Source organism: Schizophyllum commune (assembly GCF_000143185.2).
Source record: "Schizophyllum commune H4-8 unplaced genomic scaffold SCHCOscaffold_5, whole genome shotgun sequence".
Classification (NCBI taxonomy): domain Eukaryota; kingdom Fungi; phylum Basidiomycota; class Agaricomycetes; order Agaricales; family Schizophyllaceae; genus Schizophyllum; species Schizophyllum commune.
In genome coordinates, this window is record NW_026089542.1 from 2,602,615 (window position 1) to 2,627,856 (window position 25,242).

At 58.6% G+C, this 25,242-nt stretch overlaps 14 protein-coding genes across 14 annotated transcripts; 7 read left to right on the plus strand and 7 right to left on the minus strand.

Moving 5' to 3' along the window:
* Positions 1-308: 308 nt before the first annotated feature.
* Positions 309-1,190, minus strand: SCHCODRAFT_01226264 (uncharacterized protein). Its single transcript, XM_050341282.1, has one exon. It carries the CDS (start codon positions 909-911, stop codon positions 444-446), a length of 468 nt encoding a protein of 155 aa, XP_050200680.1. The 5' UTR covers positions 912-1,190; the 3' UTR covers positions 309-443.
* SCHCODRAFT_02731143 (uncharacterized protein) lies at positions 1,127-3,531 on the plus strand. Its single transcript, XM_050347126.1, has 14 exons — positions 1,127-1,552; positions 1,699-1,791; positions 1,862-1,970; positions 2,023-2,040; positions 2,090-2,115; positions 2,164-2,189; positions 2,238-2,312; positions 2,366-2,377; positions 2,433-2,448; positions 2,505-2,544; positions 2,646-2,797; positions 2,893-2,996; positions 3,047-3,073; positions 3,124-3,531. Exons 1-14 carry the CDS (start codon positions 1,470-1,472, stop codon positions 3,357-3,359), a joined length of 1,017 nt encoding a protein of 338 aa, XP_050200681.1. The 5' UTR covers positions 1,127-1,469; the 3' UTR covers positions 3,360-3,531.
* A 75-nt stretch (positions 3,532-3,606) lies between these two features.
* On the plus strand, positions 3,607-6,424 carry SCHCODRAFT_02623742 (uncharacterized protein). The gene is made up of 4 exons (XM_003036782.3): positions 3,607-3,906; positions 4,022-5,287; positions 5,342-5,717; positions 5,772-6,424. The coding sequence occupies exons 1-4, from the start codon at positions 3,804-3,806 to the stop codon at positions 5,983-5,985; spliced, it is 1,959 nt and encodes a 652-aa protein (XP_003036828.1). The 5' UTR covers positions 3,607-3,803; the 3' UTR covers positions 5,986-6,424.
* SCHCODRAFT_02623746 (uncharacterized protein) lies at positions 6,394-7,548 on the minus strand. The gene is made up of 4 exons (XM_050345196.1): positions 7,189-7,548; positions 6,978-7,124; positions 6,746-6,927; positions 6,394-6,666 (listed from the first exon to the last, which is right to left on the minus strand). Exons 1-4 carry the CDS (start codon positions 7,520-7,522, stop codon positions 6,454-6,456), a joined length of 876 nt encoding a protein of 291 aa, XP_050200682.1. The 5' UTR covers positions 7,523-7,548; the 3' UTR covers positions 6,394-6,453.
* An 81-nt stretch (positions 7,549-7,629) lies between these two features.
* Positions 7,630-9,840, minus strand: SCHCODRAFT_02623747 (uncharacterized protein). Its single transcript, XM_003038138.2, has one exon. It carries the CDS (start codon positions 9,540-9,542, stop codon positions 7,776-7,778), a length of 1,767 nt encoding a protein of 588 aa, XP_003038184.1. The 5' UTR covers positions 9,543-9,840; the 3' UTR covers positions 7,630-7,775.
* A 94-nt stretch (positions 9,841-9,934) lies between these two features.
* Positions 9,935-10,761, plus strand: SCHCODRAFT_02623751 (DUF788-domain-containing protein). The gene is made up of 4 exons (XM_003036783.2): positions 9,935-9,978; positions 10,029-10,316; positions 10,368-10,426; positions 10,476-10,761. The coding sequence occupies exons 1-4, from the start codon at positions 9,951-9,953 to the stop codon at positions 10,659-10,661; spliced, it is 561 nt and encodes a 186-aa protein (XP_003036829.1). The 5' UTR covers positions 9,935-9,950; the 3' UTR covers positions 10,662-10,761.
* A 301-nt stretch (positions 10,762-11,062) lies between these two features.
* Positions 11,063-14,305, plus strand: SCHCODRAFT_02700661 (uncharacterized protein; the record flags this gene model as incomplete). The annotated part of the gene is made up of 10 exons (XM_050346942.1): positions 11,063-11,092; positions 11,148-11,201; positions 11,261-11,452; positions 11,503-11,742; positions 11,807-12,106; positions 12,157-12,276; positions 12,322-13,075; positions 13,176-13,333; positions 13,388-13,444; positions 13,502-14,305. The coding sequence occupies 10 exons, from the start codon at positions 11,063-11,065 to the stop codon at positions 14,303-14,305; spliced, it is 2,709 nt and encodes a 902-aa protein (XP_050200683.1).
* On the minus strand, positions 14,043-15,422 carry SCHCODRAFT_02623754 (uncharacterized protein; the record flags this gene model as incomplete). Its single annotated transcript, XM_003038139.3, has 4 exons — positions 14,043-14,613; positions 14,732-14,809; positions 14,935-15,067; positions 15,228-15,422. The coding sequence occupies 4 exons, from the start codon at positions 15,417-15,419 to the stop codon at positions 14,441-14,443; spliced, it is 576 nt and encodes a 191-aa protein (XP_003038185.1). The 3' UTR covers positions 14,043-14,440.
* Positions 15,423-15,612: 190 nt separating this feature from the next.
* On the minus strand, positions 15,613-16,736 carry SCHCODRAFT_02623755 (uncharacterized protein). Its single transcript, XM_003038140.3, has 3 exons — positions 16,210-16,736; positions 15,989-16,157; positions 15,613-15,931 (listed from the first exon to the last, which is right to left on the minus strand). The coding sequence occupies exons 1-3, from the start codon at positions 16,638-16,640 to the stop codon at positions 15,902-15,904; spliced, it is 630 nt and encodes a 209-aa protein (XP_003038186.1). The 5' UTR covers positions 16,641-16,736; the 3' UTR covers positions 15,613-15,901.
* Positions 16,737-16,845: 109 nt separating this feature from the next.
* SCHCODRAFT_02731176 (uncharacterized protein) lies at positions 16,846-19,288 on the plus strand (the record flags this gene model as incomplete). The annotated part of the gene is made up of 5 exons (XM_050347127.1): positions 16,846-17,001; positions 17,054-17,232; positions 17,285-18,122; positions 18,180-18,407; positions 18,462-19,288. 5 exons carry the CDS (start codon positions 16,846-16,848, stop codon positions 18,786-18,788), a joined length of 1,728 nt encoding a protein of 575 aa, XP_050200684.1. The 3' UTR covers positions 18,789-19,288.
* Positions 19,289-19,327: 39 nt separating this feature from the next.
* On the minus strand, positions 19,328-20,195 carry SCHCODRAFT_02700665 (uncharacterized protein; the record flags this gene model as incomplete). Its single annotated transcript, XM_003038141.1, has 4 exons — positions 19,328-19,369; positions 19,435-19,608; positions 19,754-19,817; positions 19,942-20,195. 4 exons carry the CDS (start codon positions 20,193-20,195, stop codon positions 19,328-19,330), a joined length of 534 nt encoding a protein of 177 aa, XP_003038187.1.
* A 527-nt stretch (positions 20,196-20,722) lies between these two features.
* SCHCODRAFT_02623763 (SET domain-containing protein) lies at positions 20,723-22,214 on the plus strand. The gene is made up of 2 exons (XM_003036786.2): positions 20,723-21,803; positions 21,856-22,214. The coding sequence occupies exons 1-2, from the start codon at positions 20,953-20,955 to the stop codon at positions 22,049-22,051; spliced, it is 1,047 nt and encodes a 348-aa protein (XP_003036832.1). The 5' UTR covers positions 20,723-20,952; the 3' UTR covers positions 22,052-22,214.
* On the minus strand, positions 21,854-23,376 carry SCHCODRAFT_02576772 (uncharacterized protein). The gene is made up of 4 exons (XM_003038142.3): positions 22,830-23,376; positions 22,675-22,775; positions 22,556-22,621; positions 21,854-22,502 (listed from the first exon to the last, which is right to left on the minus strand). The coding sequence occupies exons 1-4, from the start codon at positions 23,365-23,367 to the stop codon at positions 22,239-22,241; spliced, it is 969 nt and encodes a 322-aa protein (XP_003038188.1). The 5' UTR covers positions 23,368-23,376; the 3' UTR covers positions 21,854-22,238.
* Positions 23,377-23,591: 215 nt separating this feature from the next.
* SCHCODRAFT_0230877 (uncharacterized protein) lies at positions 23,592-25,110 on the plus strand (the record flags this gene model as incomplete). Its single annotated transcript, XM_003036787.1, has 5 exons — positions 23,592-23,853; positions 23,908-24,140; positions 24,189-24,214; positions 24,261-24,888; positions 24,943-25,110. 5 exons carry the CDS (start codon positions 23,592-23,594, stop codon positions 25,108-25,110), a joined length of 1,317 nt encoding a protein of 438 aa, XP_003036833.1.
* Between the last annotated feature and the right edge of the window lie 132 nt (positions 25,111-25,242).

Here is a 25,242-nt window from a genome sequence, read left to right on the forward strand (position 1 = left end):
AGCGTCCTTACTCTTTCCCTCCTACCGCAGCGGCTCTATCCTCGAGCATCGGCCACCTGAATGCCCTCAGCGTTAATAGCCATCTCTCGGAAGTAATCCGTGGGATAGGCATACTCAATAACATTTTCGCAGCCTCCGTACGAGACCGACGAATCGGCTGGCCTCCCATGGCAAATCGGCAACTATGGGAGAGCACGACAACATGCGCACGTGAGGCGCCCACACTTCTCTTCGGCGGTGCTTCCAATCAGGACGTCGAGGGAGGGGCCCTTATTCAGCTTCGACCTCTTTATACCACCCCTGCAACTGACCGCAGCTTCGCTATAGGACCCCGTCGCTGGGCCCTCGGTGCCCTGATGGCTTCTTCACAGACCACTTAACTTCTTCAGGACCACCTAACTTCTTCATATGACCCCATCGGGCCCCCGACGGCTTCTGCCAGCTCAATCCTCCGCGCTTCTCCCAGTCATAGGCACCGAACGACATGAGGTGCTTACTGCAGCGGTCGACCGCTCTCTCTCCGCGATTGTCATTGCGCAGCGTGGCACGCTCACACGTCCCCGACGGTCAGTTATTTTGCTTCCAGCACCGACGAGCACCACTTCATCGACGGCGTCGCGTCCTCCATTACTGGCCTCGCATCCTCCATCACCGGTCGCGCACTCTTCAGCGCGGCTCCAAACCCTCTCTCGACAGGACCGCTCTCTCCATCGACGTAGAAGAGATCGCACTCCTCGTCGCAAACCACGATCTGCAGTTTCGGCCCCGTGCGAACGCGTTGTGTAAACCTTCTGAACGCGTCGAGGAACCTGAGCAGGGCTCACCAAACACCTACCACGCTCCACGTCCACGCTGCCCCCTCCGGTACCGGTGGCAGCCCGTCCTTCATACGGATTAGGTGCACCTCCCATCTCGCTAGATCACTTCTCTCGCATCGCCCAGTCCACACGCATATCACCAACCTTCGCTCCTCGTAATATAGGCCCTCCTGCCATATCACCGGGCCTACTGGACGAGGCACTCCTCCTTGGCGCGTTCACGCGTTCGCGCTAGTCGACCTTCACCCGTAAACGCTAGCAGCCCGCCCTTGACCCGTGCTGCACCCTCACCCGTGGATATCAGCCCCGACCCCGCACATCAGCCCCGCCGACCCCGCGGATCCGTTGACGGCCACCCACCGGCCAACACTCGCGAGCATTTCCCCCGCACTAACGACCCGCCAACGCGCCGGACGTTGGCCGCACTAACAACCCGGACGTCGACCGTCGGCCTTACCACGCACTCACGTCACTGGCTGCTGTGCAGCCTACTTATACGCGGCCTGAGCTGCAGGAGGGCGTTCATTTGCTCGCACGACAAGCCGCTGTACCCTTCAACAATTGTCGCCTCCTCGAACGACTGCCGTCTCGTTTCGACCGTTCAGCGCATACCCGACTGTACTGCGGTATTAAATACTTCTGCGAGCGACCATGGACCCCACAATGGCCGCGCCACATCTCGACGTCGACGCGAAGCTCGGCTCAGCGTTTATAGGCTGCGTTATGGCGGGAATGTGAGTGGTGATGACTTGTCTACTGTACTTTATGTTGTTTTTCCGATGTGTCCCGCGGAGCTTCATATGTTCTTTGCCTCTTCATATGTCCTCAACCTTTTCCTGTGTCAGTACGCTTGTCTTCCCTGCTTACGCCATTTCTGCAGTCTCTACGGGATCACCTGCTTCCAGACGTATAACTATCACAAGGGTCGCTTCGAGGACCCATGGACGCTGGATGCGTTCGTGTACTCGTTATGGTGATTATCCTACTCTCCCTCTTCTCGTCACCCCCTGCTGCATCGATTTTGGCTTACCACATCCTTACAGGACACTTGAGACCATCCACCTCGGCCTCGTCATGCACGGTTGCTACTTCTACATGGTCACGAACTACAACAATCCTGCGAGCATGATCAGCCCGACTTGGAGTCTCTTGGTACGCCTTCCGTTATGTTTCGACCACGTCCTCACAACTGACTGGACTTCAGACACAAATATTCGTGACCGTGCGTCTTCGTCTCCTCCAATTCATGACGCACGATTGACGACTTGCAGTGTGTGACGGATGTCGCCATCCGAGGGTGAGCTGTCCCTATTAATTCCCTTTGACGAAGATTAACGTCTTCCAGATTCTTCGGCCGCCGCGTCTGGATCTGTGAGCTACCTCTATGGTCACGAGCGGCCAAAGCCTAACGTCGTACAGTGACAGCTCAGCGCAACCGGCCGCTGGCCTACGTGCTGGTGTTCTGCATTGGCGCGTCTTCACTCCTGACGTTTTGTGAGTTTTAGTGCGATTGTCACAAATGATTTACATGCTTATACCCACTCAAGCATCCGGCGTTGGTACGTCGCCTCTCTGTATTGGGAGAAGCGCTGCGCGACTAACATGACGCTTAAGCCTTCGGCATCAAAGCGTACGTTGAGGAATCCTGCTCCCCCATAGGATCGCCCCCTAATCCTTTGTTCACAGCTTCATGGTCGGCACATTCGCTGCCTTCAATGAGATCTCCGTATGTGTAACCTCCCTCTACTGTCTCTCCATCTCCCTCTCTCTTTCTCACTCTCGCATCCTCTCATCGACGCTACTCAATCACTCACGCCGCCCCTCCAGTACCTGCTCTACACCTCTCTCGGCAGCGGCGTCGTCGCCGACGCCTTCATCGCCGTGTCCATGTGTGTCCTGCTCTCGCAGAGCCGTACGGGTCTGCGCAATACGGACTCGGTGATCGATACCCTGATGATGTATACCATCAACACCAGTGCGTGCGGCTGTCTGGCTTGTGTCGTGTCGGTCGCTTATTGTTATCGTCAACAGGCTTGCTCACGACGTACGTGTCATGACATTTGACATTGCAAAGCTCTGACGATCTCTGCAGCGTATGCTCGGCCGCTTGTTTCATCAGCTACGCGGTCCGCCCGGATGAGTTCATATTCTTGGGCATTTACTTCGTCCTAAGCGAATGTACGTCTTTCGCTTCGCTCTGACTTTACCGTGACTGATCTCTCGTGTAGTCTTTATCAACAGTCTTCTTGCATCTTGTACGTCTGTCCCTCACCCCCATTCGCTCGAGACTTACATAGTCTTTCAGTGAATGCACGCACAATCATCAGGAGCAGAAGTACGGCAAAGTCCGACACGCCAGCGGCGCGCACTGTCACCTTGCAAGCATTGCCGAGAGGGCAGGCATCGACCGACACGTCAATGTCTTTTCCCACAGTCAAGACAACAGACGCCTACTCCGTTACCTCACCTAGAGGGACGGTCGCTTACGATTGCTCGCCTGGAAACTTCAGAGAGCATCTCGAGTACGACATGTCAGTGTGACTGGAGGGCCGTTTGGCGGGGTGTATGTATGATATGTAACCAAGGGACAATGCTTATGCGTGTATGTATCTTAGCGAGGACGTTTTACTGTCTTGCCGACCTCTGAACGCGCATTTTGTGAGGTAAAGACGAAGTTCAACATGGAGTCATGTGACAGTCGGCATATTCCGGATGGACGGTTCGGCCGGCCCAATTGTTGATCTGAACGCGATCGGACAAGCGCGTCGTTACTCCCCTTCGCGTCGGGCGCGTTGATGTTCTCGAACAGCTCGACAATAAACACGCTTAGAAACCTGACATATTCTCGCATCTTGTCTTCTTCCCTCGTGCGATAACGACTGCCGCTCGCCTATCTGACTCTGGGTTACTCACACCTGCACCGCCCTGCGCCCTACACTCGTCTGACAACCTCGAGGACTCTTCTTCTCAGACCAGCGACATCAGATGGCAAAGAGCAAGAAGGAACGGAAGAAGGACGCCACCGCCGCCAGCGCTGCCCCCGTGACGCTTCCGGAGAAGGATGATGGCGCCGGTGTCGTCGGCTCAGGTGCGCGCTTCCGGCGTCTATTCGCGGCCTTCGACGCTGACGGTCACGCTTATCGCTCCTGCCTGTCGTGCGCTGATCGTGATGCACCGTCTACGGCACCCTTCGTCCTCCAAAGTCCCTCCACCCGCGGGCGCAAGCTACGATCCATGGGCGGGCGCGGGCAACAACACGCCCGATGTCCCAACCCCGCAGGCGATCCCTGCGCCAGGCATCGCGGGCTGGAGTGTGCCGCCGACACCGTCCATGCCCACAGGCGCCCCCTCGCCGGTGATGATGTCCAGACCGGTCAGCAACGCCTCCAAGCAAGGCGCCTGGCAATCGTGGGGACAGGAAAGTCGCTCCTCAAAGGCAGGTGGATGGGGGAGCGCCGGGGGCGCTGGGGCACAAACGGCGGGAGGTTGGACGGCCGCATACTCAGGCGACGGATGGAATCACTACGACGATGAGGAGGAGGAATCGAGCGATGAGGAAGAGTATCCCACGGGATACGTCCCCCACAGCCACAACGTTCTCGGCGGAGGGGGACACCAACCACTATCGAGAGGACACCAAACCGCACCCGCCAATGCGTGGATGAGCTGGGGAAAGACGCCAGTGGACGCACCACCGCAACTTCCTCCATCTCACACTCGCGCCCCCATGACACCACAGCAACGATCACAGACGCTCAACGCCCTACTCAGCCAACCCGCTTCACCTGGCATCCGGCCCCCTCAACAATCTGGTCGACATAGCAGCGCGTTCACGCAAGCCAAGTCTGCTCCGCCGCCGCCTCAGCCCGCGGCGGACAAGAAGGCCAAGCGGCAAACAGGCTTCTTCGGCGGGTGGGGGAAATCCTCAAAGAAGCCAGAACCACCTGCGCCCGCACCTGTCGGCGGCGGATGGGGAGATGCTGGGACAGCATGGGGCTCTGACGCTGGAGGATGGGGCGCTGGCGACACAGGTGGTGGTGGGTGGGGCGACGCTTGGGGAACTGGCAACGGCAAGAGTGCGCAGGGCAATGGCGGGGGTGGAGGCTGGGACGAGTGGGGCGCGTCAGGCGCCGACAACAGCTGGCCAACAAACACCATCTGGGAGGAAGACGAGGAAGAGGATATCACGGGGACACCTAGGAAGGTGCACTTTACACCTTCGACGCCGGGGTCGTCCGCTGGGTATGGCGGTGACGCCGGGCATGACTTCACGTCGAGGACGCTTGCGTATGCGTCGAGCCCGAGAGGGAGCTTGTCCGACCGGGCCAACAAGCGTTTTGTGGAAAGCAATGGCGCGGCTCTCATGCCCGTGCAAAGGGCACTCTTCGGACGTTCCCGTCCAGCAAAGGATCGAATACATTGGGGCTTCCCTCCTGGCAAGAACGTCAAAGTCGCGACCATCATCAACAGTAAGTTCATTTCCCAATCTTGAGTCCACTTACAAGTTACTCACCCTTCTCCAGTGGTCCACCACCTCTCCCACAGCATCGCCGACTTCGGTATCAGTAAATTCCTTGCTGCAGGCGAGCGCGGCGCCCTCTTCATCAACGCCACCTACCGGCACCCCGGGCACCCCGACGAGCCCGCCTTTGACTGGCTCACCTTCCCCCAGCTGCAGCAGACGCTCGACTTCACGCTGCAGGACTCCGTCGCGTTCAGCGACCCCGCGAAGGTCGTTGTGGTGTTTGTCTTCCTCTCGTCGGAGAGCGGGAACAGCGTCGCGATGTGGCGCGTGAAGCTGAAGGTGCCCCCGGATGTGCTGGCGGTGCGCGGGCAGGCGATTGAGGAGCTGAAGGCCGCGCTGCCGGCGAGGGAGAAATATGTGATCTTTTTGGAGCCGTGCGTGCTTTTCGTTTGCTTGTTCGTCGTAAGCATTAGCTGACACTCTTGCAGAGGCGAAGGCCCGCCCGCGCGCGCTTGGCGGAACTCGTCCGGCTCCCAGCAGCAGCAGCCGCCACGGCCCACACGGCGTCTCAGCAAAAAGGGATCCCTCAAGGGGAAGAACAAGCGCGAAGGTATCGTGGTGCCCACGGAGGGCCTCATACCCCAACCACAGCCGAAGAAGAAAAAGAAGTGGTACCACATGTTCAAGATTCGGTGGTCGTAGCTTCGCCCTTCGCTATCCCCTTGACCATTCTGCCTCCACCCTTCCATCGCCTCGCATGCTCGCTCCTGCTGTTTCCCTGATTTATTCCTCTATCTATGATCCCGCCTGCCCATCTATATTCCAGCTCCTGTTGACGCCCTTACGTCCCCTTCATGCCATTGCTTTTCCGTGTTGTTTGCTCTGACGCCTGTATAATCTTATGGTTCTCATGTACTGATCCATCTTACGCTGACACGCTTCGTTTCCTTTGGACGGTCTTGATATCTTTACGCCCATTACTATACCTCCCGCTAATACCCTTGCCTATGATACCACGCGTACGATACCTCACTGACTTACGACTTACGGATCTTCCATTGCCCTTGACAATGCGTGAATTGCCATTGATGCGCGTAGCTTGTCATTGCTTCGCGCAGAATCTCAACACGTTCATCCGATTGCATCTACACCCATGCTCCGTACACAACACTATGTTGACGAAGACCCGACCTTCCACCTCTTGCGGGTGTGTCCGTACACATTGTGCTCCCAATTGACGTAGCCCTCGACGTCGGCCTCGGGGATGGCCACGCCCTCCGTGTTCGACATGAGGTGCCGGAGGGAGTCCTGGACGAGGGACGCGGTCTTGAGCTTCTTCTCGAGCGAGGGCATTGTTTGGCTGCGCTGTTGGGTGGAGGTGGGCTGATGGATGGAGGGTCAATCGAAGTCGCGTATACAGGCGAGTGAGGCAAGGAAAAACAAGCAGGGCAAGGATACGCACCGGTGATTTGAGGTACGTGTGCTTGGGTGGAAGCTTGGGCAGATAGGAGGGCACGTCTCGCAGGGTCAGAGGCCCCTTTGCAGCACCCTGATAAGTGTGGGCCTGATCTTCGTCATCGGAGGGCAGGAGCTCGGGGGACGGCGTCCTTGCTGCTCGCGGCGCAAGCTTGTCCACAGGTGCTCCTTGACCAGGGTCAGAATAGCTCTGGAGTGCAAAGAAAACAGCAACGCACTTCTCTTCCTCTTCTTCGCCTTAGTTCTCAGATCCTGCGTCGTCAGACCCTCGCCCTGACATGCCTGGTACACATCCGGCGGCGCAATGTACGACCTATGCGACAGATTCGCGTATTCGTGCGCAATCGCGAAGATGTTCTGGATGTCTGCATTATACGACAAGCCGTGAGCCACACCTCCTTTGCTTATGTAGACGCGTCCGATACGCACGTCCAGCAACCTCGCGCTCAAACCGCGCCAGCACTTCCGCGTTCTCCACGCCCTCAAAGCCCCGCTTCTTGATCTCCCTTGCTATGAAGCGGCGCATGATCTTGCTCGCGAGCTCTGGTGTCATGTCTGGTACGGGGTCGGGCGACGAGCGTCCGCGAGGAGGAGGCTGCGCCTGGAAGGGAGCTTGGTTGTACGGGTTGAGCTGGTACGAGGCATATTGTTGCTGCTGTTGCTGTTGTTGTTGCTGGGGTGCGGGCGTCTGGTACTGCACGTTCGGGCTCGCGTAGTTCGCGTTCGTGTAGTAGTGGTACTGAGGTTGCGGCTGTTGCGCCATGATGATGGCGGGTGGGGAAAACAATGGCGGCCGGATATGGTAAGAGGAAGGTTTGTTACTTGCCTGTGACGAGGTGGCCGTAAAAACAACTCCGGTAAGGGAGAGATCGGACAACGCATGAGCCAGCTCAAAATATATATACAGGGGTAAGGATGGTGGTATCGCTACATAGAATATGTAGGATAAGGTCGTAACAGTCGTCAGTAGTGCTGCGTGATTACTTCTCCTTCATTCAGTTCCTCTTCACGTCGCTTCAGTAGTTGCCCTCCGCTTCCTTCGTTCGTCCGCTTCGGTGACGCGACGTGTGGCCCTGCGACTTGGATCGCGGCCGCGACCCCCCCACCCCATAGCTGTCCCGCATCAGGTCGAGCTTGCCGATCTCGCTCATCAGTGCACTGGTGTTACCAAAGTAGTAAGAGTCCACACCGGACCCCCGAGTCGTCGACGGTGCATTCAGGACGCTCGACCACGGCGCAACCACAACAGAGTCCAGATCCGAGTTCACCGCCACGCTCAAGTGCGACTGCGAGGGCGGGCTATCCTCCCACTGAGACGCATTAAAGGCCCGTACGGTGTCGTCCGATGTGGCGGTCCCCTGGCTGTACACCGATTCCACAACCGTCGTACCCTCCACGGACCTAGGAGGCCGAGATCGAGAGTGCTTGGTCTTGGGAGGCGGCACCGGAGGCAGAGGCGGCACCGGTGGCACCTCAGACCTCGCCATCGACGCCTGGCTGTAGACCGAAGCGGTCGTTGGCGCAGTCGAGACGAACGTTGGCGCAGTAGACGCGCGCGCGGGAGTCCGCGACCGGGAGCGCGCAGTGGTCCGGGCTGACGCGTGCGCCGTAGTCCGAGATCGGGGCCGCACAGGGTAGGTCTTGCTGTTGGGCGGGATCGGAGGCATCTCGGGGATGGATGAGCTGGTGGAGGCCTTGGAAGAGCGGCCCGAGCTTGAGGCCCGGGACGAGCTTGAAGCCTTGGACGAAGGTTCGTAGTCCTTATGCGCGCGCTCGCGGTCCTGACGCGGGACCTTTACATGCAACGGTACAGGCGGCTCCGCGTACACAGAGCGATGCGAGTCCAACACATCGTTATCCGCATAAGTCGACGCCGAGAACGACGACACTTCTGTGAAGATCGACACAGTGCGCGTTGTCGTGGCGTCGTCGAAAAGGCGGTCGTTCCACAGCTTGACGCCTTGGGCAAGCTTCTGCTGCTTGCCGTCGACCGCCTCGCGGTGGTCTGTGATGGTGTCCCTGCCCTTGCTGCTGGTCTTCTTGCGAGGCGTGGCGCGTGGCTCCTCGGGGGCCTCCGTAACGACGATGGTCGGTGCGTCGGCCTCAAATTCGTAAGTAGAATACACAGACCGCGCACACATTATGGACTGCTTGAGCGGTGTCCCCCTAGGCTGCTTGAACGTGGACGCAGACTGCCTTGGCGTGGGCGGCAGAGACCGCTCGTATCCGCTGCTTGTCGGCGTCCTGGACGAGCGAGTGGCGTCCCTCGGTAGCTTCGTCGACTCACCAGGAAGCGGCGGAAGGGGGGGCTCTTCCTCTTCCGGCATGCGCAGACACCTGACCGCGACGGTCGACTGCGTTCGTGGTGAGCGTCTCTCGCAGCGCGTGGCGAGCTCTTCCGCGACATCGGAGGCTTGGGACTCGGAGACGTGGCGCGTCCGACTGTGGCTGCGCCCTTCCTGGACCGGAGTCTGCGCGCGGGCTGGTTGCTGGTGCGAGCAAGCAGGAGTTGGCGTCGGCCCAGGAGTAGAGCGAGCACGGTTCAGGCTCGCGGACGAAGCACTTTTCGGAACGTACTCGTCAGGGAAGAAGCGCTTGTGGGGCTCCTCCATCGACCGCGGCGTCGGCGCCGGAAACGCTTCCATCGGGCTCCCAATGATTTGGGGGCTTGGGAGTGGGCTTGGGATCAGCGCAGGGGTTGACTGCGTAAAGCGCTCGTTACGCTTGAGCTTGCGCCCGTTATTGCGCCCGAGCAGCTTGACGCTGCAGAGGAATCCAGACATAGTGGAGGGAGAGGCTTGGAGGAGGGGAAAACGTAAGGATGACGAACCTGAACGCGACGCGGCATTATATATGAGGCCAAGACTGGTTTTTGTCGGCCTTGGTGGCGCGGTGGGTGTGTCTTCAATGTTGACATTGTGATCAAAGAGTCGCTATGACCATGCATGTCCTGCACCGCCGCTGAGCTGCGCCGAGACCGATATGTGTGTTGTTCTGTCCATGTGTGCGTTGCGTTGCGTCCAGGGCCACATGTCTCGCTGAGCAGAGCGCCGAATTGATGATCGGCGCAGACGATGGTCGAGGACAAGCGCCGGTCGAAGGACGCGTCGGCCCGATAAGATAAGATGTCTTTCCTTTCGGAGAAAAGAGCAAAAACGGACATCACGATCAGCGACTTGCATCCGGCAGTCATGGCAAAGGCAGCTCAGAAACGCATCGGTGAGAACGTTTTACACGCCGCTGCGGTGTATACCAACATCAAGCCCCAGCCAACCAGAATGAGTCTACCGTCAAAACCCTGCGCCTAGGGCTATTTTTGCCCACCCTCATCTCGGTCGTGCTACGCCTTCTGTTCAGAAGGAGCGCGTTCCCGCCTTCGAAGGGGTCCCTCGCCATCTACATCCTGACCTTCTTCCCGTCGTTCTTTCTGTCTACCTATCTCATCAAGATTGGCACGACGCGACGCGACCCCACGACCGGCACGCTCATCTCGTATGGAGAAGACCTCAGTCAACCGGGCGTGACTGAATGGTGCTTTGACATCCTATATATCACTTGTGCGTGCTTTCTTGTCTTTCACGAGCATCTCACTGAGACATCATAAACAGGGACGTGTCAGATAGGTAGCGGCGCTTTCGGTGACTGGTTCTGGTACTTGTACCTCGTGGTGCGTGTGTCGCGTTCCCTTGTCTTCATCCAACTCACTCCGACATCAGATCCCCCTCTACGCGATCTGGAAAGTCTGGTCCTCCGTCATCTACCCCTACTTCATCGGCTCCCGACAGTCGTCCTCCGCGGAAGAGTCCGAAGACGCGCCCTCGACGAGCAAGCGTCAGGAGAAACTCCGCAAGAGGAGCGAGAAGGGGGACCCACGCGTCAAGACGCAGTCCGTCAGGCGATAGCCCTGCGTCGCGTACTGTGGCAGGTGTAGTGGAGTGTAATTGTATACCAATGAACATCTTACGCGTTCGGAGAGACGAACTGCAGGTCAACTCACACAAGAACACGAGTGATATTTGGGCGGAACTGCTTTCCTTCGCCCCTCACTGCATTAGGTGACATTGTCGATCCGCCATTATCGTCCGCGGCACGTTTCTCGTGCCACTGTCACGGCGCTCCGGGCCTAACGCCGCGGAAGACCCCGCGTCCGGGGTACAGACGCGTACACAGCTGTCAACACCTCCGTTCGGCTCGCCCGTCCCCCTCCTTCCCTCTTCCCTTTCCACATTATCTTCCCATCCCATCCATTGGTCCCACTTATTGCTGCATCTATTGTTCCCATCCTGCTGAGGTTATACTGACCATGTCGGACTCGACGACTCTCAACGTGAACGTACGTGTCACTGCTGTGCCCTACTTTCCCTTGACCATAATGCCACCTCTCACAGCTTTTTGACGGCGTGATGGGTGGTCCTTGCTTTGGGGATGGATCGGACTCAGAGGTGCGCAGTGGAATGCTCTGCAAACATACGTCCCATACCAACGCATATATGCACCCCAGTCGCAACAGTCTCAAGCGACGTGCGTCGGACAGGAAGACCAGACAACTGCCCCTTCGCCGGCACCCGGACCGCAAGTTATCGACGATCCCATGCAAGACCATACATTGCCCATCACCGAGGCTTCGATATCTACCAATAACGCAACGCATCCACAGCCTGCATCTCAACCGCTTTCGCCCTCACTGTATCAAGTGCGTTGTACAGCTAACCCCTCGTGCACCTGGCTTGACGATGGCTCCAGCATGCCATTGACGCTATTGACTCAGCTTTGCCTGGCTCTCCGTCTGCAACTGTTCTCGACTCTACCTCTGCTCTCGAACTTTTATCTGCTTTCAACGCTGCTCCTAATTTCGATCCTGCTCTCGCTCCTGCTTCCCATAGTACTCGCTCTCCCACTCTCGACACCGAGACCGATGCATTGCTTGTCGACGACATCTCTTCCTGCGCTAGTTCTCAACCTACGCCATCTGCCCAGCAAGAGGTCAGCACGCTTTACAGCTTTTCATTGTTTCCTCTTAGCCAGGCGGATGCTGACAATCCACCAGGACACGCATATACCCAGTCAGGACTCCGATATACCCACTTTCCACGATGATCTACGGTTTGATAATATGGCCCCGTCGGATTCGCCGCAAGATATACTTACGGCGGCCGAACCCCACGTCTACGAAGAGCCGTCTGGGTTTCGCGAAGATGGTGCGCGCAGAGTGCATGATCACCAGGCGCATGGGTCGGAGTTGGAACTCCAAGTAGAGCTCGTTGCCGACGTTGGGGGTGTTGAAGATCAAGGAGCCCCCGACGGAATCGGCGGAGGCGCATATAACGAAGGGCTTCATAACTATGCAGTGAGTCCAGTGCTTCTTTGACGCTTACCTTATGCCAACCAACTGTCTAGCACGACCAGAATGTTTGCGCCCATCATGACTCGCCAGCCGCGGTTGATGACTTCGGCGACTCTAGGCATATAGCAGAGCCTGACGAGTATCAGGGTCATCCTATCGACGAAGAGCCCGTGGTCAGTGATTTGCTCTCATGGATCGATGGCGCTAACCCTCAGCAGGAGCACTGGAAGGTATCCCATGGTGATGATGAACACTCGGCGGACGTGCAGATGAGCGATGACGCGGGGACTGCATATTTTCCTGCGTATAGCGAGGACGTCCGCATGGCCCACGCCGGCGAAGATGGTAGTGACATTCCCACCCCGCCGCAACCAGAGATTGGCTGGCAGCTCGGCGACGAGGGAAGCGATGACGACCTGTACGTGCGGGACGACGAGCCGCCCGAGACCCGAGCGCGCCGGCTTGACGACCACAGCGCCAACCTCGATATCCTCGATGACCCTACCGCCAACCAGGCTCCTGAAGCTTACATCTGCCCGCCTTCGTCCTCCCCGCCTTCCAGCTCGCCTCCCGTCTTTTTCTCTTCATCACAGGCATCGCGCACGTCTTCGCAGTCGTCGGCCTTCGTCGATCCGGTGGAGAAGATGGACGAGGATGTTGCGGAAGCCATCATCGTCGATGGGAATAGCGAGATCATCGCCGATGGGGATAGCGAGATCATCGCCGATGGGGATGTCGAGGCAGAGGTCGTTGAGGGAGATGCCGCGGAGGTTGTCATTGACGAGAATGCGGCGAAGGAGGTCGACGTGGAGGTGGCGGACAAATTGGCCGGGGGTATTGCGAAGAATTCGGACGAAGCCGCTGCAGCAGAGGCCAAAGAGGAGGTCACAGTCAAAATGCAGGAGGACGTCGCGCAGGGGATCAACCAAGCCAACGCGGAGATGACGAGGAAGGACGCCCCATTTTCGGCAAGTCTGTCAAGCTGTCGGCCGTTCTTTCCTGGGCTGATGTGGTATCTTTCAGTCACAGCCGGAGACGCCGGTAGACTCTGACTTTCTGCTGCCGGAGACAGCTCTCCAGCCGGACTCTGACCTTTACCAGGGCGAGCCTTCGTCGTGGCATCGTGAAGAACCCGATGTGGCGACGACATCGATAGCAGAAGACTCGACCATGGAGGCCCCTGCATCCACCAAGGCTGATGTTGTCATTGACACTGAAGCTTCGTCTGAAGTGAGTTTTGTCAGTCCCAACCGCGCATCAGCATGGTCATAACACGTCTTGCAGCCCAAGCCCGTGGTTCCGCAGAAGCGCAAGTTCGAGTTTGACGAGGACGATATCGAGGTAAGAAGGTTTCTCAGCGGGATGGATGGGTTCACCACTGACAACGACCTGTTATAGATATTGCGCCACGTTCCACCTCCCCCGCCCACCACGAAGCGTCCTACTGCCCTAGCATACAAAGCACAGTCCAAGAAGCTCGCTAAACCCTTCCGACCTCCCGCGATGAAACCCAAGGTCGAGGCCGACGACGCCGTACCACCAATCTCCAGCCCACCTTGCACCAGCCCGCCGCGCGCCAGCTCTCCTACTCCCTCTACAGTCACCAAACCACCTTCGGTCGACAGAAAGAAACAACACCGCACCCAGCGCGCCGCCTCGCAGTTCAAGTCGCCCCTAACGCCCGGCGCCTCCACCGCGATGACCTCGAACGTGCGCCTGACGCCGCAGATCCAGGCGCTGGAGCGTAAACTGCAGGTGCTGAAGCGCGCGGTCAAGGTGCGGCGGGAGGGCGAGGAAGGCACGTTGGAGGGGTTGGTGAAAAGGTGGACGGAGGCGGGGCGGGAGGTCGCGTGGGAGGTGTGGGGGTTGACGAAGGAGGCGGCGCAGGGTGGGGATTGGGGGTATGGCAGTGGTGGGCAGGCGAAGGGTGGATTCGGAGGCGGGTTTGGGAAGGAGGAGGATGCGAATAAGGGGTGGGGGTGGGATAAGGAGGATGAGAAGAAGGGTGGGAGTTCGTGGGGGTGGGCGAATGAGGGAGATGGGGAGGCTGAGGAGGAGAATAAGGATGATGGTTCGCAGTACAAGGACGAGGAAGAGGAGGCGAAGCCGCAGCAGACACTGGGGACGATGCTGCGTCTGCTTGGGATTGCGCCCGAGACGCTTGGGTGGGATGATAACGAGGAGGGATTCGTAGACGCGTGATGCCGCGCTTGTGCTCGTGCTTTACAGTGCTTGTGTCCGTAGACTGCTGGTAAATTATGCCTGTATAATGCTATAGATGCTCGTAGATTTTTCTGAAAACGCCCTCGTCGCCACACGTTCGATACCTACTCACTCTCATTGCCACAAATCCTTCTCCGCCAGCCCTGTCCGCTTCTGCAATACCTTGTACATCTCCTGCGCGAGGCGCTGCGGCGGCTCGAGGTCGGCGAGCTTGCGCTTTCTGCCCTTCTCGTCGGGTGTTTCGAGCAGCATTTTGGCCTCGGTTTGGAAGGTGACGAGGTCTTCGACTGGGATGGATGGTTAGCGCGGGGCGAAGGGGGAGAGGATGGGAGGGGTTTATGAGTGGAAGAGAGAAAGGGGGAGGGAGGGGGGAAGGGACGAAACAGAAGGGGAGGCGGAACGCACCTCCATTAATTTTATTCAAGCTCATTCGTTCCCTCTCCTCGGCTGTAAATGCACGCTGCCAGAAGTAGTTGTTGGCGTCTAGGTTTGAGTTGGTCAGAGATGGTTAGAGATTGCAATGTGCGAGGGAGAAGGAGGTGAATGAGAGAAGTCGGGGGTTTGCGAGTTAGCAGAGAAGTGGAGAGTACGATTCAACGCGGACGCACCAGGCATCGCAGTCCCATTCGGTTCGGGGTCCACGTCCTCCAAGTCGATCCCGTGCTTCGCCATATCCTCACGCGCAAAGGCAGCCTCTTTGTCTCGTCGGACTTTGACGGTTTCGAGATATTCGGTGAGGCGCTGAGAGTTCGTCAGAACATGTCCTCATGATGAGAGTCCGGGCATTGCGCGTGAGTGTAGGTCCACGACAGGAAGTGTACGTGAGCGTACACCTACGCCGTAGAGTACACATACAGAGCCTTGTACTATGTGTCGGCGCAAGAAATGTTGGTGTACTTACATTCAGATGCCTCTCCTCCCTCTTCAGCGCATTCTGCAAGAGTCCGGGGAACCCGCGCGTGCGCTTGCCGCGTTTCTGGACGACGAAGGGGAGAGTGTTGTGAGGGATGGCTTTTGCATGACAGCTTGCAGTATTGAGCGCAGAGGAGGACTTGGAGAAGAGACTGCGCTTGGTGATGCTGAAGCAGGACATGGCGAGCAGTATTAAGGGAACTTGACAAGTGGCGCGTCTGCTCGATCGCGGCTCGGGCGGGCGGGCCGAGTGGCCGAGTGGGTGGCGCGCACCCTGGGCCAATCTCTGACTCAAGCACTGTCTGGCGGCAGCACTGTTTGAGCCTCGGTTAGGAGATACCACCTTGCTGGACTCGGATGAACAGTCAGAAACGTGAGCGCAAAAGAAACAGGCGGCTGAACGTAGCAGGAGCCATGAACAGATGGGTTCAAATGTAAGTACAAAGGATCGACTACAACAGCACTTTCAGTGGTGATACAGCATACATACAGTGATAAAGAATCCAGAGAGTCAGAGGCGTAGAGAGGGTCACGATGCCGAAGGATGGTAGCGGGAAAAGAGACATATCAGGTCTTGGCGAAGTAAGACGCCGTAACGTTCATGGAGCTCAGAGCTACTCACATGGACCCCCTTCAGAGCGAGAAAGCAAGTGGGGATACCCCTCACGCCGCAGGCTTGTCCGTCGCCTTCGGCTGCCAAGAATTTCAGCTCAAGGTGGTCCTGGAGTTGCGAAAGGCCGTATGCCTTACCAACGCAGTATCCTTGAGCTCGCGCAAACGGACTGCGATGTGCCGTAGCTTGTCCACCTCCAGCGGGCTCTGCGAGGCATTGAGACCCAGCCTAAGCTCCTGATCGTGCATGAAGTTGGCGACGTCCGCCAGGGAGACACCAAGGGATCGGAGGAGTGAGGCATGCAGGCTGGACGACCATTAGTAAGGCGCTGCTTACGCGTCTAGTCCTGCAATCCTACCGTAGCGCAGCGAGGACTTGGTCCATATCCTTAGCGGCGTTATCGCTACGCTCCATGTTTGCGCAGATATCCTCGTTCATCTGAATGCGAAGAGAGGACAGATCCTTCGTGAGATTCTGGATGGCAGCGGTACTGCGCGCGTGTGCCCTCGAAGAGGCTGAGGCCTGCTGACGGATATAGCCAGTCGCATCGTCCTGGAGCGTCAGGAGGGTATCGTTCAAGCGCTGAAGCTGCAACTCCAATGATCGTATTCTCCTGCGATAGACGAGGTATGGTATGCAGGCGACGGGGAGGAGTATGGCAGCCGCAACAGCAAAATGGGTCGTAGCGGGGTATCTGCGGTCGATCGAGAGACCATTTGGTTGATGCGCAGGCTGCGATTGAGTGGGGACGTCCCCAGCATGAGTGCTACTGCTCGTCGATGGGTCCATGGTGGTCAGACGAAGAGAGAGCAGCGCGGTCAAGCGCCTAAGCCGGGCCGCTGTGTGACACGCTGCCGCTTTGACCAGGCGGAAACTGCGTTTTCTCGAAATTGGGCCCCGAAATTCCTTGACAACGCCGCCGAGCAAGATGGGCGGAAAACGTACGCCAATGTACCCGCAGATGCACCAGTGGTCGACGCGACAGGTGATACCCATGCCGCCCCCAGAGCCGCCGCGACAGCCGACGGCGGAGGAGTCGCTGCCGCCACAGAAAAGAAAGCGCAGGCACTCGGATAATGATATGGGCCCATCAGGGGGTACGCTCATGGAAGGGGGTTCCGCGAGAGGATCAGTGCTGAACAAACGAAGTGTGAGCGCACCCCGCCCGAGTCCCGCGCCACCGATGCTGAGCATGTGAGCAGAGGCCGGGCGAGTACAAGGATACCCCAGATCTCATCGCGGCCCTTCGCGCCAAGTTCGACTCGGAGGACAGCATCGACTTCAGCGGCTGCTTCTTCGTACAAGATGGCCCTGCGAACGACAGGAATCGCGTCAAGGCGGTCATAGACGAGATATGGCGCGCAACGGGGTACAAGTTCACGTATGTGCCGCGCAATATCAGCGTCACCTCTTTTCTGACATACGCCCCCCAGCATCAAGGACCATCCGCAACTCAAGGACGGGTTCAAGACGCGCTTATGGTGCGCCCAGGATGAGATTCAGCGCGCGCGCAAGCACAACGGCAGCCTCGAGCCGCGGGTCAACAGCGCGGGCGAGGTGCTCGGCAAGACGCGCTACCCGTGCAAGAGCAGCCTGCAGGTGACATGCCGCGAGGGCTACGCCCCCAACGAGCGCCAAGTTACCGTCCGCATCCACCACCACTTCAAGCACCCGCCGTTCACGGAGCAGCTGCCGCCTGAGGCGCCGAGCATGCTCGTCGCGGCGCAGCCGCAGGCGCCGGTGTACTACATACCGACGATGGCGCCGCAATTCGCGTACTACCAGGTGCCGCAAGGTGGTGCGAACGGTCAAGCTCCGCCAGTACCGCCTGTACCACCACCGTCCTCCAACGCTCCCCCTCCGCCGGAGCCTCAACAAATACCGGATCCTCCTACGAGTGCCCATGGGCCGCCGACCTCCCACCCTCCTGCTACTCAGACGTCTACGAACCACCCTCCTGTACCACCTCCTTCGACGCATCCCTCATCGGCGTCGCATACATCCTCAGCTTCACATCCTCCTCAGCCCGTTGCTCAGCCAAACCCTGTACACCCCACCCGCCTCCATCCCAATCTTACCCAACCACATCAATATCCGCCCGTGCCACCTCCCGAACCCTCCCCCGCACGTCCGCCCCCCTCGCAACAAGCTCAAGCTCAAGCGCAGCCACCTCCTCCAGCTCAGCCAGCACCTGCTCCCGCGCCCTTGCCCCTACCTCCACATCCCGCCTTCTCACATACGCCCGTCGCACTGCCGCCCCATCTGCAAGCAGTGAGTCGAATCGATGATTCTCGATCGCATACTAGAAAACTAAATCACTACTTCCAGTACCGCACCCGCATGCTCTCCCTCATCACTACCATGCGCGACTTCTGTGGCGGGCTTGAGTACCAGCTGCAGTTCAACGACTTCCGCATGCTCGAGCAGCTCGAGACGGAGGGCGCGTCGTTCTTCAGGTTCATGGAAGCCTGTCTGCAGCGCGAGCGGCCGGCGGGGGCTGCGAGTGGGAATGGTGGTGGTGGTGGTGGTGGTGGATCCACTGGGAGTGCAAGTCAGGTTAGTGGACATCCTTTTCAAGCCAGCCATGAGGCTGTTCAGATTATCCATGAGGCTAACGGGGATGCACAGCAGGCCAATGGAAGTACGGGCCAAGCCACCGGACACTCGAGGCAGGGCAGCGGGGGCGCGGCGCCGACTCTGGGGCGGATGATTCTGCCCAAAGGGTATCCGGGTCAGGCCCCTAGACACTCGTCGCTCGTCAATGGGGATCCGATTCCGCTCAGCGCGCTTTCGAGTCAGGCGAATGGGCATCCTGGCCAGGTGAATGGACGGTCAAGTCAGCCCAACGGGCGTCCGTCGCAGGCGAACGGTCATGGACACGATGCGGCTGGAAGTTCTGGCTCGCCCGTGCACGGAGGGCGATCTGCGGGCTCTTAGGGATGAGGTGCTGCCAGTCGGGGCTGTTATGATGCCTATGATATCGTCGTATTTATTCTCGCTCATGTCTGCCGCTATTTCGTTCGCCTACGTATGTCGACTGGCTTTCTTGTATATTCACCAGGGAGTTCTTGTGTATCCATGTCACGCCAGGTCTCTTGTGTGTATTTTGCCTCAGAATCTTGCCTTGTTGCCAGCACCTGCACATCCATGGCCAGCGTTGTCCTCGTCTGCTCGTGGCGATACAACCGACGCTGCCCGCCGCTCGGATTTGCAAAGAGTAGTGCTACATCAACGACGTCGGCCTCGCGCGTCGGTGTGATGGCTACCTCAGGCGTGCACAAATGCGGTAGGGCCGACGTCGGGGCGGCGAAGGGCGTTGAAGATGGCCACTGGCAGGCTGCGATGGTCGCAGCCAAAGACGGGGGGGGAGGACATGATAATACAATAGGCGTGGTATAGATATGACAGAACAGATGTGTGCAAGTTCGGGTAGCAAGCGTATGCATAAGATATACAGCAGTCGTCTCGAGGGTATCTCAGTTCGCGGCGTGCGCGGCGTGCGATGCGTTGCGGGCGGCCTGGAAAAAATAGGTCAGCCCATTGTCCCTCTCTCGCGACCACGTCCGCACTGAGCAAAACTCACCTGCTCATCCTCTAACCGCCGCGTCTCCGTGTACAGGAAGCACAGGATCAGGAACGTCGCCTCGGGGGAGGCGAGGTCGAAGTCGACGGTGAGCTGCGCGTGCTCGTTGTCGTGGAAGAGGTGGCCCTTGTAGGAGCGGTAGCGGGCGATGACGGCGCCGGAGGGGACGGAGGCCTGGAGGGGAGTGAGTATGGTGGCAGGGGGAAGGAGGTAGTGTGAAATGGGGCTGGGAGATGGGGAGAAGGAAGGATGAGATAATGGGCGAGCAAGGGAAAGGGGGTAGCGGAAGGGGAGGAAGATGGGAAGAAGGGTCACTGACCGTCCATTCGCCGTGGTGATGCTGCATCTCTACCGTGAAGCCGCCCCAGGTCCACCAGCGCTTGCTGTTGAAACAAAGGTGGTCAGCTTCTAATCCCGTACTGCCGCTCTACCGCTGCCATCCGTCTCCTCCTTCCCCTCTAGGAAGCTACCCCTTCTTTGAATATGGTGCACGAACGCCCTACTCACCTGCTCAACGTCTTCGTGTGCTTGATGCGGTCGAAGGGGAGGACCTGGCCATTGATGTCGAAGTACTTGTCTCGCCAGTCAATAGACGCGTGCGTCTTAGCGAAGTAATTCTGCCCTTGCATGACGGTGGTGTCCCTGCCTTTCCAGAAGCTCTCCTTGGTGGTCGTGGAAAAAGCGATGGTGCCGTCGGGAAAGGTGAGTATGGTGTTGAGGATGTCCTCCTTGCCAAAGGTGAGGGTGACGCTGGTAGACATGGTGGAGGACTGAGGACGTGCAGAAACAGGTGAAGATGTGAGCCAAGGATGAGGAGATCCTAGGAGAGGTGAAAGGGAAGCAGGGGTTGCTAGTATCGCTCCCTCATCCTCCTAGGGTTCTTATATCCCGGGCACGCCGCGGGGTCGCTCTTACCCACACTAGTAAGCCGCGACAACCCACGAGCGCCCGGCGCTCAAGTCATACAAATGGCATGACAGGATCGACGCGCGGGGGGCTGATCCTGCTGAAATCCAGTGCGAACTGATGAGCGACGATATCGCGCCTGAGCTGCGCGCGCGTGTTGCGCACCGCACCCGGGGCGCCTACGGAAGCCGGAGTGATGCGCGGAGGGCGCCTAACACGTCGGGCGCTTATTTTGGGTGGGCGTTGATTGGCGCCCGCACGCATGAAAGCCTTCCTGATGCGGACGGACCAAACAAGAACAAAAGAAAGTGATTGATGAGGGTCGGGCCGGGAGCCGGGTGGTATGTGACGCGGATTGGGATGTTGATATAACGCGCCTTGTCCTTGCATTGTTCGCCGCACCTGGAGTCTTGCCTGGTCCGTGTGAGGTCCGTGGGACAATTGGAAGGTCTTGCATGCTTCGATGGACTTTGCACGTCTCGTGGCCTTTATAAGGTTCGGTGGGGTGCACTCACGACACGCTTCCGCCTTTCACCGCGCCTCTTTCGCGCCGCTGCTCGACATCGCTTATCTGGCCCATCTACTCGCTGTTGACTGCATCCACCAAGCAAGATGAAGCGCGGATTCCTGAAGAATAAGTCTCTGGCTGCCTCGAACAGCTCCGGGTCGTCGGCGCGCTCGTCATCGTCCGCGGCGCCTGCGAGTGGCGCGCCACCAACTCGCCCCTCCTCGAGACCGAACGCCCCTCCAACCCGCGTTCCCATCCCTCCCAGTCTAGTGCAGGAAGCTCAAGACAAGGTCTCCCCAGCCAAGATCGAAATGCTCCCGAGAGACGCCAACGGCGCCTATGTCAATCCACAGCCCGCCAACGGCGTCGACTACAACTCGCACGATGCCGGCACCGCCTCCGAGCTCCTCAAGATCGCCGGCATCGACCCCTCCATGCTCCAGGGCGGCGCCGCGGACGCCATCAACATCCGCAACGTGCGCATCGTTACCATCCCCGCGCAGCGCCCCTTCCTCGCCGCCGTCTCCCCGCGCGTCGCGAACATGATCGAGAACAGCCCGCGCCTGTGCGCGCGGTACACGACGCCCGACCCCGCTCGGTACCGCATCGACGAGTCCCGGGTCCACGGGAAGGGCGTGTTCGCCACGGAGGCGATCGAGCGCGGCGGGCTGGTGCTGCGCGAGCCGCCGATGGTGGTCACGTCGCAGATGATGACGAATGCTCCCGGCGGTGAGACCATGATCCAGCAGGGCGAGATATTCGCGGAGATGGTGTACCAGGCGCTGCCGGAGGAGGACAAAGAAGAGTACATGTCGTTCGTGAACTGCAAGCCGGCGAAGACGCATGGGGTGAAGCGGGGGATCATGGACACGAACTCGTCGGGGATTGCTTCTGGTGGGGTCTTCAAGGGACCCTACGGGGCGGTTACGAGGGATATATCCAGGCTGAACCATAGGTGAGTCGATAAGTGCAGGTTATGAGGCGCGGGGAACTGATCGACTCGGCAGCTGCGAGCCCAATGCGTACACGGACTGGGATGTCGATACGATGACCTTTGGGCTGTACGCAGAGCGGCCCATCAAGAAGGGCGAGGAGATCTTCATCGCGTACGTGGAACCCTCCCATCCCAAGCAGCACCGTCAGTACGCGCTGTGGGGGATGTACTCGTTCAACTGCCGGTGCACAAAATGCTCGCGGGAGTGAGCAAATCAGCTTCGCAGCGACTTGCGTACTCGACGACTGCTGCTTGTTAGCGACCAAGTTTAGGGCTTCTTGTGATCCTGTATAGTAGTGTGCCAGTCATCATAGAGATAGTGCATAGTGTTGTCAATCTTGATCATTTTCATAATCCATAGTACATCGCACACGTCAACGAACGCACCAGCACAAATCAAGATGACAAGACCTTGACAAAAGCCTTCGCTCGCTTAACCTTGCTCTCCGGCGGTCGTGTGCTTTTCTTCGCTGCAACCTCCGTCTTCGTTGTGGCATCTGTCTCTTTTGTGGCCGCAGCGAACCTGACGGACTTGCTTGGGGACTCCGCGTCTCCTTCTGCTGCAGGTTCTGCTTTATCTTTCGCAGGCGCTGCTGCTTCCTCATGCTCTTCTGGCGCCTCCGCCGCAGTCAGGATGGACTGGCATGTCTCAAGTAGTCGCTGCATCAGCCACGTTAGCTGATAGTTGAGGATGAGGTCCTCTGCTAGCGTACCTCTCGCGCGCCACCTTGCAGATTCTTGAGGTACTTCTTCAGGAGGGGTATATAGTCGTCGGGTATCTGTGTGACCATGAGCACCTGCACGAACAAGAGGTAGAAACATGTCAATGTACCTCGGTCGTAGACCAGCAATGGCGAATGAGCCAGTTCTGATGTGCCTTGCTGAACTTCCAAACATCACGATGTTTGTGGTAGGTATACGCGTATGAGAGGGCTGGACGGCAATGTCAATCATCACTTTGGAAGGTCCAAGAGATCTAGGACGTACCCTTGACAGCCTGTTCGGAGAGGGACTCGTCCTTAGCAGGATGCGGGTACTTCTTCTTGGGCTTATCCCCAACGTCCTCCCCGTCCCCGTCTGCCTCATCTGTCGTAACCGGCGGCGCAAGCTCTCCGTGAGGCTCTGCGGGTGCGCCACTCTTCCTCTTTGTGCGTTTCCGTGGCTCTTCATCTGCAGCCTCCGTGCTCACTTCTGCCTCCGCCTTCGCGTGCTTTCGCTTCTTTTTCCTGGGTGCGTCGGTGGTGTTTGCGGCGGCGTCGGCCTGGCCCTCATCGCGCTGGGTGGCATCCGAGGGCTCAGCAGGCGCAGGCTGGTCGCGTTTGCGCTTCTTCTTGGGCTTTTCTGGGGAAAGGACGTCGGTCACGGCTGGGGGAACCGTGGTTTCGATGGAATGATCGGCCTTCTTGCTCTTCTTGTGCTTCTTGGCAGAGCCCTCCTGAGGCGCAGCAGGCTCGTCCACAACCATGGACGTATCCTCCGACCGCGATTTCGCCTTGGATCTCTTCGCTGATTTTTCCACCGCCATGATGAGTGACGAGCTGGAGAAGTACTGATCGGCGCATAGGGGGCCCCGGGCGCCTAATCGTCGGCAAAGGGGGCCCCGCCATCATGACAGTACCGAAACCAGGCTAGACATCTCGCTTCAAACACTCGTCTCAGCGTCGCTCTACCTCCCCCTCGTTGCTATCCCCTCCTCCCCTTCACCAACGCGGCCGACGGCCAGCACACCGCTACGCCATGTCGCTCACTATGCCCACCCGCCGCGAGCTGCTCATCGTCTGTCTGCTGCTCGTCGGCCTCATCCTGCTGTCGCGGCCGAGCACGGAGGGCTTTCGGATACAGAACCCGTTCAGGAGCGATGAGGGCGGGGACGCGCTCAACTCGATAATCCCCGACTTCCTTGACGACATTGAGAAGCACGGCGGGACCGTGAACGGGAAGCTCTGGGACACGCAGCTCGTGTGGCGCGGTGGGAGGGTGCCGGAGACGACGGTGGCTGCGCACACACATGGTGCGTAGGTGTGCACTTCTGTGCGTTGGGCGTGGAGGCTGACAGTCGACGCAGGGTGGACCGTGTTGGACAAACTATACATCAAGAACGGGACGATGTACATCGTCAGCGACCACAGGGCTAGCGTTCCGGACCTCAAGGAGATCATGTCCAAAGGCATGTTCGTCAAGAATGGACCCGAAGAGGAGCGGAAGAGATTGCCGACGTCTGAGGACATTCAGGTCATCAGCACTAGGGAGGCCAAACGGCTTTTCGGAACTTCTGCTCAGATCATAGACGGTGTTACTGTACGTCCCCGTCTACGCGTGCCGAACCGACGCTCATGCAAGTGACAGTGGCTCGTGAACGACCCCCCACAATTGTGAGTACACTCAGCTTTCCCCCTCCCCCCGCTAACTCCCTTCTAGCATCACACATTACTATCATTGGGCCGCCGAGCTCTGGTTCGGCCTCTGGCGCACCTACTCCTCCCTAGATATCAACATCGCCAAGGATGGCAAGACGCACCTCAAAGCCCCGCGCCGCCTCATGTTCCACCACCTCGATGCGCACCACTGGCGCGACTACGCGGACATGAACCAGTTCGTCGTCCGCAGCACCGTGCCCTCCATTACCATGGAGTTCGTCGACGACTGGCGCGACCGCGCCGAGATGGACCGCGCTTTCGTCTTTGACCGCGTGCTCATCGAGGATCGTTCCACTGCATTCCTGTCGAAGGAGGTGCAGCGCTACCAGCGCATTGTGGCGAACGCGTTCCAGATGCCTGGGAGCGTGAACTGGTGGATGACGGTGCGCAACAATGTGATCGAGGCCGCCGGTGTGCACCGCTCGGTTGGCGAGGGCCTGACTGGCAAGCCGGTCATCACGTATATTTCCCGTCAAACGTGGGGTCGCCGCATGCTGAAGCCTGAGGACCACGACCGGCTGGTGCAGGAGCTGTACAAGCTGCGGGATACGTACGGCTACGAGGTCAACGTCGTGAGCATGGACAAGCTGTCGCGCATGCAACAAATCCAGCTGGCGGCGAGGACGACGGTGGGTGCTTATGTGGCACCGCGAATCGGAGAGGTGCTCACAGTTTGCTTGCAGATCATGATGGGCGTGCATGGCAATGGGCTCACTTCGCTCATCTGGATGAACTCCTCGCCGCGTGCGACAGTCATGGAGTTCTTCTTCCCTGGCGGGTTCGCATACGACTATGAGTACACGTCGAGAGCCATGGGGCTGACGCACTACGGCTTCTGGAATAACGAGTAAGTTATTAGGTCACCCTTTCTAGAAAGTGACACTCATCTACGTTTAGGTACTTCACTGCACCCAATGCGCCACCAGTGGCATATCCAGAAGGCTTCCAAGGTCAGCGTCTGTGCTCATCGGCATCCCTCAGGT